Source organism: Galeopterus variegatus, unplaced genomic scaffold, assembly GCF_000696425.1.
Source record: "Galeopterus variegatus unplaced genomic scaffold, G_variegatus-3.0.2 Scaffold5364, whole genome shotgun sequence".
Classification (NCBI taxonomy): Eukaryota; Metazoa; Chordata; class Mammalia; order Dermoptera; family Cynocephalidae; genus Galeopterus; species Galeopterus variegatus.
The window spans coordinates 7680-22847 of NW_007731475.1; the positions used below are offsets into that span (position 1 = coordinate 7680).

Consider the following 15168-nt stretch of genomic DNA (forward strand, 5'->3'; position numbering starts at 1 on the left):
AAAAAAAAAAAAAAAAAAAAAAAAAAAAAAAAAAAAGAATAGGGGACTGGCCAGTTAGTTCAATTGGTCAAAGTGAGGTGTTATAACATCAAGGTCTACAGTTTGGATCCTTGTATGGGCCAGCCACCAAAAACAAAACAAAAAACAAAAAAACCCAAATTCTGAATATGGGTATGAAAACACAAACCACTGTGTATTTTCTTTGCTTAATAAGTACAATAAGACATTCTGATTCAGTTGCTATAAGCAGATCTTAAAAGTTTCAATGGGAGCTGCAGACATGCCTGCAAGCAAAATCAATAAATTCTAAAACAGTGGGCAGTTTATTTAATAGTTCTAGAATAATGGACAAATCAGTTGGTAAATTAACAGTTGAAATAAAGCTGTTAAAATAAAGGCCATTTGATGTGAAAAGTAAATAGGCTACCCCAGAGAAACTAACATATTTTACTTGAAGTAAAAGAAGTGGAGTCCCATGTGTAAAAAAAAAAGTTAACATATCCAGAGACATAGGCTGTCAGTGAACTGGTGTTAGGGCCTCGTAGAGTCTCTGCGCAGCCAGTTCCACCATTTCTCGGAGAGATTCATCATCCTCACTTCCTTCCTCACATTCCACAGTCTGAAAGTGAAAGCACAAATATACTTTTCAACTTAAGACTCTATAATCATTATATGGAAGACAAACGAATACTCTAAAAACAATCATCTCCTGTAGGAATGGAAGTCACCACAGGGCCGATTACTAAGAGGCAGAATGGCTGCGCTGCACACCTGTGGGCGCACACCTGTGGGCATGTGCCTGGGTGCAGAGCGCTTCCTGACAGCACAATGACTGGGTCTAATTAAACGTAAATTTGGGGCAGGGGGACATTTTGGGGGAAAGCCTAGTAAACTACATTTACTTCAAAGCCCATATTGGGATCCAATAAATGATACTCCAAGGAAGTGAGGCTGTGCAGCACAAATTATTCAGCAAGTGATGGATGTGGTCATCCGCTCAACATCTGGTATTAAATTTGATTTAAACTCACTAATAATCTTCTAGTTAATTCTTAAAACAACTATAAAACACTACAAGAATATGCTGTTTTGACAATATTTTATCACACTGTAAATACTTCTCATAAAAAAATTTAGGGGCCAAGCCCGTGGCGCGCTCGGGAGAGTGCGGCACTGAGAGTGCAGCGACGCTCCCACCGTGGGTTCGGATCCTATATAGGAATGGCCAGTGCGCTCACTGGTGAGCGTGGTGTGGGCGACACCACACCAAAGGTTGTGATCCCCTTACTGGTCACGAAAAAAACAAACAAACAAAAATTTAAGAAAGAAAAAAAACACCCTTAATTCAATGACTTAATTAAAAAGAAAACAAAAAAAGAAAAAAGAAAAAAAAGATTCTATGATCTAATGATAATTAATGTTAACATTTCAGTGTATGATTTTTTAGACTTTTAGCTATACATATTAATTTTTTAAAAACAAAAATGGGGATAATTGATCATATGTGCTGTCTTGTAACTTTTTTTTTTTCATTCAACAATGTATGGTGGACAACTCTGCACATTAATAAATCTGCATCATTATCCTTGACAGATGTGTATATAGTACTCCAGGTATAAGGATACACCATATACATTATTTATTCTTTTAAACGCTAAAATAGATATCCTTATATACATTGCTTTGCTCTCTTGTCAAATTATTTTCTTTGGTTAAATTCAATAAGCAGATTGTGGATATAGGCCTTATTTTTTTAAGGCTTTTGATGTATATTACCAAACTGCCTTGCAGAAAAACTGTGCGCCTGATTTACATCCTCCTTTCCCCTCAACAGTACCTCAGAATAACCAACATTCCCTATTCTTTCACTGTCGCTGGCTCACGTCACTCTTTAATGTGTGCCTTATGATATGCTGTGATACTTGATACTTTAAATTTGTATTTGATCTAATTATTAATAGATCTAAAACACTTGTGTTAGGTTTCCTGGCTATATTTCTGCTCTAGTGAATTACTTGTTAATGTTCTTAGCTTATTTTTCTGTTGAGGTAAAATATATCGTTTTCTGAAAGCACCTTTATAGTGAAAGAACATACAAAAGAAATTTAAAACATAAGTTACTTGTTTAGTAGAACTTTTTTTTTTGTCTTTTTCGTGACCGGTAAGGGGATCGCAACCCTTGGTGTGGTGTCACCTGCACCACGCTCAGCCAGTGAGTGCATCGGCCAGTCCTATATAGGATCCGAACCCGTGGCGGGAGCGTTGCTGCGCTCCCAGCACCACACTCTCCCGAGTGCACCACGGGGCCAGCCCTAGTAGAACTGTTCTTATTTATTTATTTATTTTTTTCCTTTTTGTCTTTTTTACTGACCGGTAACGGGATCGCAACCCTCGGTGTCGCGCCCGTACCGGGGACCAGCAATGGGATTGCGACCCTCAGTGTTGCGCCCGCACCACGCTCAGCCAGTGAGCGGGAACTGGTCTCCACATGGGATCCGAACCCTCGGCGGGAGCGCTGCCGTGCTCCCAAGCAGCGCACTCTCCAGTGCGCCACTGGGCTGGCCCTAGTAGAACTGTTCTAATCTTCAAAAACAACCCCGCAAGGAAGACATTGAGATATTTCATTCATCTCATGAAATAATTATACAAGGTCTGCTGGTGTGAGACGAGAGTAGGCCCCACACTCTCAAACTCTATTGTTTGGAAAAGCCACTTGGATCCTGCTGGTACAAACAGAACAGCAGCTTCTCTGAAAAATCTAGAAATCAACTGGATACTAAACTAGAGAAATGCTGAGGTAAACTAAAGCATGTTATGGAAAAGGAAAACAATGGAACACATGAGAAACATGTTCTGTGCAGCATCACGGAAAAATACTGATGGAACCCTGTGTATGTAATAATATAAACACAGCCACGTTAAAAAAATGTACGAAAAGACTGGAACGAAATGCCAAAATGCAAAAGTAAACTCTTAACTGTGGGATCATAGATTGTTTTTGCCTTCACTTTATTTCCCAAATGTCTTGAAATGTAGGAAGGAACAGCTACATACCCGTGTATCCAAGTTAACATTAGCAGTTTTTCCATCCACCGTGACGCTAAGAATAGAGTCATCTTTTACACTTACACAGTCTTCTCCAAATATGTCCCTTTAAATAAAGATGAAATATTAATGGAAAAGTCCAATTTTACATATAGGGGAAAAAGTAAAATTGAGGATAGGCCCAAATTCTAAAGTAGGATACTTATATCTACTTTTGAGATATACTTATTATTATTTTCCTTGATAGAGTTTATTAATTTTATAAAACAGGTAAGTACACAGCTATCATTCATTAAGAATGCTCCGTTCAACAGGCATTGTGCTAGCCACTTTATGTACATTATCTTAACCTATAATAATTTTGGTCAGGATCCCCTTTTACACATGAGGAAAACAAGACATAGAGAAGTTAAGTGATTTGCTTAAAGCCTCATGGCTACTAAGCAGCTGAGCTGGTATTCAGATTCTAGTACCTGTTTAACTGGCTTCCAAGTCCATGGATCTTTTTTTTTTGTCCTTTTTGAGATGGGCCACACCGCGCTCAGCCAGTGAGTGCACCGGCCATCGCTATATAGGATCTGAACCCGTGGCGGGAGTGCTGCTGCGCTCCCAGTGCCACACTCTCCTGAGTGCGCCACAGGCTCGGCCCCAAGTCCATGGATCTTTTTAATCAAAAATTCCAAATGCCTACTCTGAGTTAACTAAATTCGGTATTTATTGATCATATTCTAATGTGCCCGGTGCTGGGGATACAAAAATCCCTAAGACACATGTCTGTCATTGAGGAACTACCGTGTAATCATTTATTTCAAGATTGTCCCCATCAATTATAGAGGTGTTAGAAAACAGCAGTGCAATCAGTAGGCTGGGTGCAGAAGAGAAAAGGTAGTCAGTGTATCTAAAAATGGAAAACCCATGAAGACTCCGGTCAGCCCTTGAACAGTCAAGTGCTGACAATATTGTATTAACTGGGGGTGGGGCTCTTTCGTGCAATTAACATGTTTGAATAAATTTGGCTGGGTAACCTAGTACTAAGAAAAAATACAGAAATATATTCAAAATGATAGGAAAAAGAAGTTTAATTTTTTTTTTCCTTTTTGTCTTTTTTACTGACCGGTAACGGGATCGCAACCCTCGGTGTCGCGCCCATACCGGGGACCGGCAACGGGATCGCAACCCTCGGTGTTGCGTCCGCACCACGCTCAGCCAGTGAGTGGGAACCGGTCTCCACATGGGATCCGAACCCTCGGTGGGAGCGCCGCCATGCTCCCAAGTGGCGCACTCTCCAGTGTGCCACCAGGCCGGCCCAGAAGTTTAATTTTTGAGTAATCAATTGTTGGTTTATCTAAAGAAACCAGTACCTTCATTCCTATAAAATCGTAAGCATTTAAACAACTGGGGAAATAAGCTGCCTTTTGTAGGGTATGATAGACTCAGCAGTTTAAACACTCTGGTATCTCACATTCTTGAGGTGTATGTAAAGAATTGGCTCTGTCTCATATTCCTGTTCCTAATAGTTGAATACCTCGGGGGGGGTGGGGTGGTGGGTGGTGGCCCAAGTTGGAGTGGGGGTAGAAAGAGTGGAAAGTCAAGGCGAAGGGCTCGCAGGTCTTGCAGGCGGCAGCAATGCCCTTCCATTCTGCACCACCTGCTGTGCCTGGGAGAGCTGAGCTGTTCAAGGGCAACACAGGTTTTCTACCTTGTGAAGACTCCGAGAACAGAGCTGCCAACAGCACGACTCTTCTAGTTACGTCCCTAGCCAGGCCCAGGAGAGCACTGACGCTCACCTACAAAAGGACTCTTTAATCTGGGGTCCCAGGAGAAGCTTTGGGGCTGGGGTCGTCTAACTCCCTTGAAATGAAACACAAAATTGTGTGTGTGTATCCCTCCGCCTCCAGCTGGGAGAAATCCCACAGTCTTACCTGGCTGTCAAAAGGGTCAAAGATCTAAAAATGATTGAGACATTCAGACTGTAAGGCTGACAGAAACTGAAGAACAGAGCCCTTTGCAAAAAGTTAAGAAAATCAATGAATTACTACAGCTACAGTGTTGGGAATCAACAAACAGAATCTGCGGCCTTTTCGATGGCAATGGAAATCACTGTTCCTGCACTGTTATCTGGTGTTTTGTATGAAAAGGATGCTTTTTTAAAAATAAAAATGACAACACCAAGAACACTTTTTTGGAGATGTGTGACAGCTTCTGTAAGCAAAGTCATCATTTAAATAAAGCCTATCATACATTTTTTAAAAAGTCACTAAATGGCTGCTTCAGAAAAGATTATCAGTGTGGAATTTTAGGGAAAAGGAGGAAGAAACAGAAATGTTAATATAAAAATCTTCCAAACATGCAGAACACCTTATTTTGTTAAGATGTCTAATTAGGTACTTTGGGTTTAAAAATAGAAGCAGTCATTTATTCAACAAGTATTTGAGAGATTACTATGTTCAAGGCACTGTGCTAGATGCTGAAATTTAAAAACTCAATATAAATATTTTTATTTTTTTTTTGCAGCTGGCCTGTATGAGGTTCCAAACTCTTGACCTTGGTGCTTGGTGTTATAACACCAGTGCTCTTAACCCTACGGAGCTAACCAGCTAGCCCCTGTTTTTCCTTTTCCTGGTGTAGTACATAGCTTAAATTATAGCTATCCACTACAAAGCAGTTTTACATGATTACTTGGAAAAACATTCTGAAATCTAGCTTAAAGAATACTTGTGGAAAGGTGAAAGACCTAATATCTGGTGTTTAGAAAAATTTTGAGTTTAAAGGTAATTCACAGTTTACAGACTCACTATTTGAGAAAAGTCTAGAAGAAAACCATTCTTAACAAAAAATTCACATTTAAGAAGTAAATATATAAGATAATTAACAGCATAGTAATATGCAGCTAAAATCTAGTATTTATCCTTGAAGGTAATGTTTTAATCTTTGCCGACTATGCCAGTCCTATGAGAATATCCTGAGGTGCCCTATTAAGTAAAACACAAGTGGTTGACCAAGCAGGCCAGACATTCTTGGAGCTACTGAGGGAGCTGAGCAGGAGCGAGCAGTTCAAACCTCTCTCTCCTGATAAAGAAGCAGCCCCCAAGAAGTGGAGTGGCCTGGTCTGAGCCACACACCAGTCGGTGAGTTAGCCAGAGCCGATTCCAGGACTCCTTCCTCCCCATCCTCACTACCCTGTTACACAATAATGGGTGAAAAACTTACTGGAGCATGATCTCCAACCTCTTGCTATAAATGTGCATTTCTAATTTTTTAGATACTTTTTGTACTGCACCTGGAAAAAAAAAAAGCAACAGAGTTCAATTTCCAAATTCCTATTTAGAGTAATTTCCAAATCAATAATCAGAACATGGTTACTGATAAGTCAAAGTGATTAACTATGGAATCCTTAAAGTGACAAGCATGTATACATATCATCTACCAACAGCAAATCTGTTAGGGCAAATTGATATTTTCATCACTTTATTTCATGTTGTTATTAAAGAACAACAAAATGACATTTAAGATTATTTTAAATTTTATTCCCACTGTTTCTCAAACTTTACGTTTATAACTCTAGGGGTTCTGGGGTACTTCCGAGCTCAAAGATCTCTAAAGACTTCTGTTTTACCTAAAATTTTATGTAAATCTAGCATTCAATTATAATTATTTTAATAAATATTAGTATTTAAAATCACTTTCCTGTTATTTAGATTCCCCCCAAAACAAAGTAACTTGACTGTTCAGGAAGATGAGCCTTCCTTAATCTGGAGTTTCAAGTATGCCCTGGCACATCACTAAATACCTCCCTGTCCATTGCCAACAGCAAAATAGTACAGAATTTACTGTCTGGTGATGCCTTGCAAAGTTAAATAGAGTTAATATATGACCCAGTAATCCTACTCCTACGTATAGATCCAAGAGAAATGAAAACATAATGTCTACACAAGAACTTATATACAAATATCCACAGCCACATTATTCATAATAGCCGTAAGGTAGAAACAACACAAACGCCAAGCAACTGATGTATGGAGAAACAAATCGTGTTATATTCATACAATAGGAAATTATTTTATTATCCATAAAAAGGAATGAAGTACTGATTTTGATATAACATGGATAACTTTGAATACATTATGCTTAGTGAAAGATGCCACTCACAAACGAATGCTTACTGTATGATTCCATTTATATAAAGTGTCCAGAATAAGTAAAAATCCAGAGACAGAAAGTAGGTTAGTGGTTGCCTCGAGCTGGGGGGAAAATGGAGGGTTGGGGGAACATAGCTAAAGGATATGGGGTTTCTTTTTGGAGTGATGTAAATGTACTAAAGTTAATTGTGGTAATAGTTGCACAACTCTGAATATACTGAAAATCATTAAATTGTACACTTAATGGGTGAATTGCATGGTATGTGAATTATGATTAATAAAACTTACAAGAAAAGAGCAGTGCAGACCTTTACAATCCTTCAGACAAAACACACACGTAATACATATATACCATGGAGGAAAATGCCAGAAATAATTTTATGGTCTCACCCACAAATAGGAAAATATGTAAGACTCTATCATTTTAAAGAGACTTAAAAAATTAAAACGCTTCTTCAATGTGCTTTCAGTGTTTTAGCCATTGTACAGGTTGAATATACCTGAGTATGCTTGGGACCAGCAGTTTTTCGGATTTCGAATTTTTTCAAATTTTTGGAATATTTGTAGAATACACACACTGGTTGAGTATCCCTAATCTGAAAATCCAAAATCCAAAATGCTCCCATGAGCATTTCCTTTGTAAAAATTAAAACGCTTCTTCAATGTGCTTTCAGTGTTTTAGCCATTGTACAGGTTGAATATACCTGAGTATGCTTGGGACCAGAAGTGTTTCGGATTTCGAATTTTTTCAAATTTTTGGAATATTTGTAGAATACACACAGTGGTTGAGTATCCCTAATCTGAAAATCCAAAATCCAAAATGCTCCCATGAGCATTTCCTTTGTGTGTCATGTTGGCACTCAAAAAGTTTCGGATTTTGAAGTATTATGGATTTCAGATTTCTGGATTAGAAATGCTCAACCTATAATTATTCTATCATACAATACTATTAAATTTTTGATACGGATTAGAAATGTTCAACCTGTAATTATTCCATCATACAATACTATTAAATTTTTCATACAATATTATATAATCTAAGTGTGGTTTTATTAACTGATCTCAGTTCTCCCACATACATATTTAAATCTACTCTATGGAAAAGAGTCAAATTGTCATTTCTCCTAATTCAGACTATTGTATATCTGTTTTTAATTCATGAGTTTCAGTTGTATTTGCAACTAACCAGATGCCAGCCAAGAAAACTATATAATATAAACTTGATACTTTAAATAAAATCATTAATTTTATTATTAATAAGTATTAAATAAGCTCTTAACTGACATGTAAAAAAAATCTCACAAAATACATTAAAAAATAAACATCTAAGCTATGAAACTGTCTATTAAAAGAAACTTTCCAAAGTGTATGTGCATATATATATACATATTTTCCTAGCCATCACTAATATTTATGACAAATTCCTCAAACACATGGGATTGTACTAATGTGAAAGCATTCAGACTTGTACACCTGCCCTTAGTAGGTATGTGTGACAAAACAGGACACAGACATGCTGAAAACAGGTGCAGCATAAAATAGAAGATGGTAATGGGGTATGAGAACATAAAAGAATGCCTTTTGAAAATGTACAAGCTTTCCTATGTGTCCTCAGTGGGAACGGGGGACATACACATTGAAGTTGTTGAAGACACAAGCACAAGCTATGTTTCTAGAATCTGAACTCAAGTGTCAGGAGGCCAAAAAAGAAAAGGGAGAAAGAATGCTATCAAAGAAAAATCAGATTGTTTCACAGAAGGTGCCTCTAGAATAGGGTTGGCAAACTTTTGCTGTAAATGGCCAGATGGTATTTTAGGCTTTGTGGACCACGTAGTCCCTGTTCCAACTACTTAACTCTGCTGTTGTGGCAAAAGAGCAGCCAGAGACAATATGAGTGGTATTCAGAGAGTTCATGGAAAGATTTATATTATCTTTTATTTTTCCATGAACTTTTTGAAATACCAATGGGCATGGCTATGTTTCAATAAAATTTTACTTACAAAAACTGGTAGAGGGCTGAATTTGGCTCATGGGCCACAGTTGCTGACCCTGCTCTGAAGTGTTAAAACCACAAATTCAGATGGGATAAAGTCAATCAGTTAAATAATGAACATATAGAATGAACTTCCTCAACTTCCTCACATGCAGCAAAAGAAAAGAGTGAGCATGTCGGTCCTTGCAGCTTTCCCAAGTTTGGAAGGCACAAGGAATACTTGGTAAAACCTGTCCCTTAGCCCCACCACGGATGGCAACTTTCCATGCTAATATATCACATACACCCTTTGCTTTTTGTCTTTTTTTTTTTTTCGTGTCCGGCAACGGATCACAACCCTCAGTGTCGCGCCCGTACCGGACCAGGACCGGCAACGGGATCGCAACCCTCGGTGTTGCTCCCACACCTCGCTCAGCCAGTGAGCGGGAACCGGTCTGTATGTGGGATCCGAACCCTTGGCGGGAGCGCCACCGCGCTCCCAAGTGGCGCACTGTAGCATGCGCCACTGGGCCGGCCCCACATACACCCTTTGAACCACTGTCTTATTCTTTAAAATTCCTCGAGTCTGTTGCGCCACCGGGCCGGCCCCACATACACCCTTTGAACCACTGTCTTATTCTTTAAAATTCCTCGAGTCTGTTCTTCTCTCAGCCTCTATAGCTAATCCATCAGGAAATACTGCTGGCCTTACCTTCAAATTATCTCCAGAATCCGACCACTTTTTGCTACCTCCACCACTTACACCCTGTTCTGAGCCACTATCTCCCACCTGGATGACTAAAAAAGCTCCTAACTGGAACCTCTGCTTTCACAGTTGCCCTCCTAACAGTCTACTCTCAACAAGCACGAGAGTAATCCTTAAAAAACTTTCTCAGATCATATCTTGCTCCTGTTCAAAGCTCTGCAGTGTAGCCCCATGTCGTTCAGACTAGAAGTCCAAAGTCCTTACAGTGGCCATCAAGGTCCTGTGGGATCTGCCACCACTCCACCCTTGCTGAGCCACCTAGGACCCACTAGGAGGTCAGCTCCTGGAGGCAAGTCTGTCTGCTTTACTCACTGATGGAGTCTAAGCACCTAGAATAATGCCTGCCAAGCAGCAGGTGCTCAATATTTACCACACAGATGTTAAATGAAAATATGCAAGCACTTTCTCACTTCAGAAGAATATAAAATCTCATTCTCCATAAACTACAAAATAAGGAAGAACTAGGGCACACAAGGCAGACAGCTATTTAACAGAAGCTTAACACAAAGAACACACGCAAAAAGCCTGTTTCTAACTTGTCTGCAACAAACCTCTGCTGATATGCCCAGAGGCTAACCAAATACAGAAATGTTTTTATTAGTGTAAGATGGATCACTAATAATATGATTATTTTTAATTCAATTACTACAGGTCAGAGTAAAGGTACACTTTCACTTTGGACCAGAGTACTAAGAGAACTACCCAAGATAAAGTCAAATCAATCTATGATAGTTCATGTATCTCTTCCTGTACAATGCAGACATGAAAGATTTGGTGACTGTTAAACCACAGCATCTGTTTTGTGTTTCAGCATCATCATTAGGCAGAGCCTTCCTCAGAATGGCTGATGACATCCTGACAACAAGCTGTGACACTTTTCTACCAGAAAGCATGGCAAATGGGCTAGAAGGGCTCAGACACTAGACATCACTGAACTTCATTTTCATAAAAGTTTACAAATATCTCATTTGTTGACTGTAGTACAAAAAAGACTTCATTTCACAAAAGGGTCATCAGAACTTTAATGAACAGAAAGCAACCTTGGAGACTAAAGCACAATTGAATTCAGCAGTATTTGATTTGAATTGAACAGGATGCACGTGCCGGCCAGCCTTATTCTTGGATAACAGGGCATTGGATCTGACAGGTGCCCTGCCTAAACTTCTGGGTTTAATCTTTCATTCCTCCCCTCTGCACCTAACCCTTCTCCATCACTTCACTGCTCCTAACTGCTGCACCACTAATTACTTATGACCTTTGTAAAAGGTCCTCCTTGCTGTCCATCCTCACCCTTGCACCTTGTCCTTTATTTTTACCACCTAAGAAAAATATGAAATAATAAGAGAAAACTGACCACTGCCTTTAAAATGGCTGGTCCTATATATATTTGTACCCCAGGGCAAAGACTGTGACACTGAGCATCATGTAAGAGTCCATGGTGTGACGCTCCTCTGTGGCTTCTATAAATGTACAGCTCCGTCTCCTATGCTACACGCACGTGGGAGTTGCTGTTGCCTGTTAGTTAATCCAACTAAAACAAATTATCTAACAATGTCCACGTGATAATTTTTACTTTCTATTACTCAAAACAAATTCAAACACCAATGACTCAAATAAATAATTGAGATTAGTCTAGGTTATTTATTTGCTTCATATTATAGATGCAGCTAATTACAAGAAGATGGGTTACAAAGTAGTCAGCTAAACTCTTTTCCTCCTGAAATCAAGGAATAACTACATGCATCTATATGTAATATATAAAATATATAAAAAGTATATATAGTTTTTAACTTTAAGAAACAAGAATCTTCTATCAGAGAACAGGATCTGATGCCATGTGAAGGGTAAAGGCTGGGAGGCTTCCTAGAATATTTCCAGTGTGAATCCTTCCCCCAGTGGCAAAAACGGCTGCACTTTATGCCAAAGATGCTTATCTTAAGACATGTATTATACTAAATTATATAACAAATAGAACCAAACTATAAATAACATAAAAATATTTTCACAGGTATTTTCTTTGATTGAATATTGTCCCATAGGGAGATTACATTCTATTCAACAATTTTTTTTTTTTTATTCAACAATTTTTAAGAAACATAAAGATAGCAGCATATCTTCCTAATAGACATACTGGCTCAATTCAGCAATATTTTGGAATTTCTGATTAAATTGTTTTTAAAAGGACTGTTACTAAAGGGATTTTATCTTAATGTTGGTTGCAACCATATTTTTACAGTGTGAATAAAGAGCCAGGACAAAAAGTACTAATAATATGCATTGTTGTGCATATATCTTAATGATTACATAGGAATGAAAAAATCAGGACATTTCAAGTTCTTTAGAACTCTAGTTATTGCTTTTTAGTTCACCAAAACATGGGAGAAATGAAAGACTTGATAAAAACGAAATAGTTTCATACCTTTCCTTATTTTGGGATTTGACTGAACTTCTAATATCACTGTTGTTACTGTATCCGCATACATATCATTTGAAGGGTTTGCCAACCACTGGAAAGGAAAAGGCAGAATTAGGAAGTTGTAACTTGGCCAACCACAGAAGCTGTGAATACTACCCACGCATCCATGGACTGCACTATGGAACTACTGCTTCAAGCATCTTCACTGAAATTAACTGACTTATTGTTTACTGAAATTAATTAATAAGAGGGTTCTTCAGAAAGTTCATGGAAAGATTTGTATTATCTCTTAACTCCATTTTTCCACAAACTTTCTGTTTTTACCCTTGTAATGCTGGACGACTCTAATTTTCTTTTTCTTTTTCTTTTTTCTTTTTAAAAGATGACCGGTAAGGGGATCTTAACCCTTGACTTGGTGTTGTCAGCACCATGCTCACCCAGTGAGCTAACCGGCCATCCTTATATGGGATCCGAACCCGGGGCCTTGGTGTTATCAGCACCACACTCTCCCGAGTAAGCCACAGGCCGGCCCCTAATTTTCTTTTAATAACAAAAGTAAAATGTATCGAGCATTTCCTTTGTTGCAAAGTGTTTTATATGCATTATCATTTAATTCTCATTAGCAACTTCATCTTATGAAAGAGAAAACTGACTCAAAAGGAACGTGCACAAGATAATTGCCGGTGCTGGGATTCAAACTCAAATTCCTAATCACTATAGTAGCACTGACAGTATGGTAAGAGGGTTACATTTTTAAACATTTACTTTTGCTTCTTGCATGAAGCCTAAGATCCCCTGACACTCTTTTATATGTCCAGTGCTCAAGAGTTTTCCATATCTCTCAGGTTAGGAGTGAGACCAGTTGAATTATTGCAGGAATGAGTGCCCTCCCTAGCTTTTATCATCTCTCCAAAGAGGATTTTTACCAGCAATGTGTGGCACTTGAAAAACTTTCTCTAAGATCTTTGACATGTTAACTCCAGGAACAGAAATATGTTCTCTAATAGTATTTAGTAGCAAGAGCTAAATTAATGTGTCTAGTAACTTGTCCCCTTTCTCTGATATTAACATTTTATATATTATTATATGTAACTTCATGTTATAGATACCTACTCCTTTGACTGTTTAGTTGTTTTTAGCCTTATGAATCAAATTTAGACTTAAATCACAGAATTGAAGTGGACCAACACTGACAGATCTTTAGTTGTTTTAAAAAATAGTATGAATGGGCTGAGCCCGTGGTGCACTCGGGAGAGTGCGGCGCTGGGAGCGCAGCAGCGCTCCTGCCACGGGTTCGGATCCTATATAGGGATGACCAGTGCGCTCACAGCACTCACTGGCTGAGCGGGGTGCGGCGGTCTCAAAAAGGACAAAAAAAAAAAAAGTAGTATGAATGAAATGTATGAATAAAATAGTTGACCATATACCTGGTGGGGTGCGGTGGTCTCAAAAAGGACAAAAAAAAAAAAAAGTAGTATGAATGAAATGTATGAATAAAATAGTTGACCATATACCTGGTGAATTTACAAACAATTCTACCTTGAGGCAGAGAAAGAGACCAGGTGTTTCCCTGGATCATTCTGTCCCAGGACTTACTTGGAAAGCCCTTCTCTAAACTGAACATCTGCCAGTCTATCCAAGTCAACCATCCAATTCCTTTGGTGTCTGTCTTCCAAATTCTACCAGTAGGAATTTAAAATTCTAACAGTAAGAACCACATTCATCTGAATTAATGACTTCTAGCCTTTTTGGATTTGGATCGCTTTACTGTTGTTTATTTGAATCTTCAACATTTCACTCTTTTAAGGAGTGCTGCATTAAAGCTTGTTTTAATGTAACAGAATTATCTTGAGAATTTTAAGACCTTTTGTTTTAACTGAAGACATCCTGGGGGCTGTTACTCATATGAGAGTTATGCATACTGAATATTAAGTCTTAATTTATTATTAGTTTCTTTGTTGTTACAGCTGCAGAGAAAATCCAGCTGTGTTATATTTAAATCTGATCTTCGGAAGAAAAAATATATACATATATATTTTCCAACAATTTTCTTTTCCTGATTGGGAAGAAACTAATTTTCTCTACAACTGCACATGAAATCCTTTAAAACTTTTCCCCCTTCTTGTTTAAGTAAATGATCTTATCTTACTTCTAATACCACCATGCCTGTTTCCTGTATTACAGTAATATTTTTGAACACTTTCAGAGCAGGTTTCTCTTGAATTTCTAATTCTTCTACATCACCTAAAAAAGAAAAAGTAATTACAAGATGTATATAATTTTCTGATAATCTTCCAGAGGTATAATTATTTATTTGTTTATAAAGACAGCAAAAATAAAGCTGCTACACAATGACAAATTTAATAACTCATTTGTATAGTCAATTTTTAAACAGCTGAGTTTTATGTTAATTGCTTATAGCAACTAAAAGATCTCAACATATATTATAAAAATTAATGAAACTAGGTAGGTAGGATTTGCCTTGGGCATTAAACATTTTATCAGTAGCAAACTAAGGTGATGTTCAAACATCTGTCTGTACAAGAGGTTTAGCCTCCATCAGCAGCATCTTAACATTTAATATGAGACTAGTCAACTACTGCCAACTAGTCACGTCTGCACTGTGGCTTCATAAGTTTAGTATTTCCACAGGGAAATTCTATTATCAAAATGAGATTTTCTGGTCTTCCTGGTGTCCTCTTTTTTTTTTTGTCCTTTTCAAGACCGGCCACACTGCGCTCAGCCAGTGAGCGCACCAGTCATCCCTACATAGGATCCGAACCCACGGCGGGAGCGCTGCTGCACTCCCAGCGCCGCACTCTCCCGAGTG

General features: G+C 38.3%; 1 protein-coding gene across 2 annotated transcripts in view; it reads right to left on the reverse strand.

Annotated features, from left to right (window-relative positions):
* Positions 1–304: 304 nt before the first annotated feature.
* CPSF3 (cleavage and polyadenylation specific factor 3, 73kDa) overlaps positions 305–15168 on the reverse strand; it is a 45739-nt gene continuing 30875 nt past the window's right edge. The window contains exons 14-18 of one of the 2 annotated variants that reach the window (XM_008589306.1): positions 14488–14582; positions 12342–12429; positions 6256–6325; positions 3055–3151; positions 305–619 (exon numbers count right to left, since the gene is read on the reverse strand). In XM_008589306.1, coding sequence (XP_008587528.1) covers positions 518–619; positions 3055–3151; positions 6256–6325; positions 12342–12429; positions 14488–14582 — 452 coding nt within the window. In that variant the 3' untranslated portion in view covers positions 305–517. Of the gene's footprint in view, positions 620–3054; positions 3152–6255; positions 6326–12341; positions 12430–14487; positions 14583–15168 lie in introns of those variants that run through there. The other variant, XR_551739.1, reaches the window with a different exon arrangement.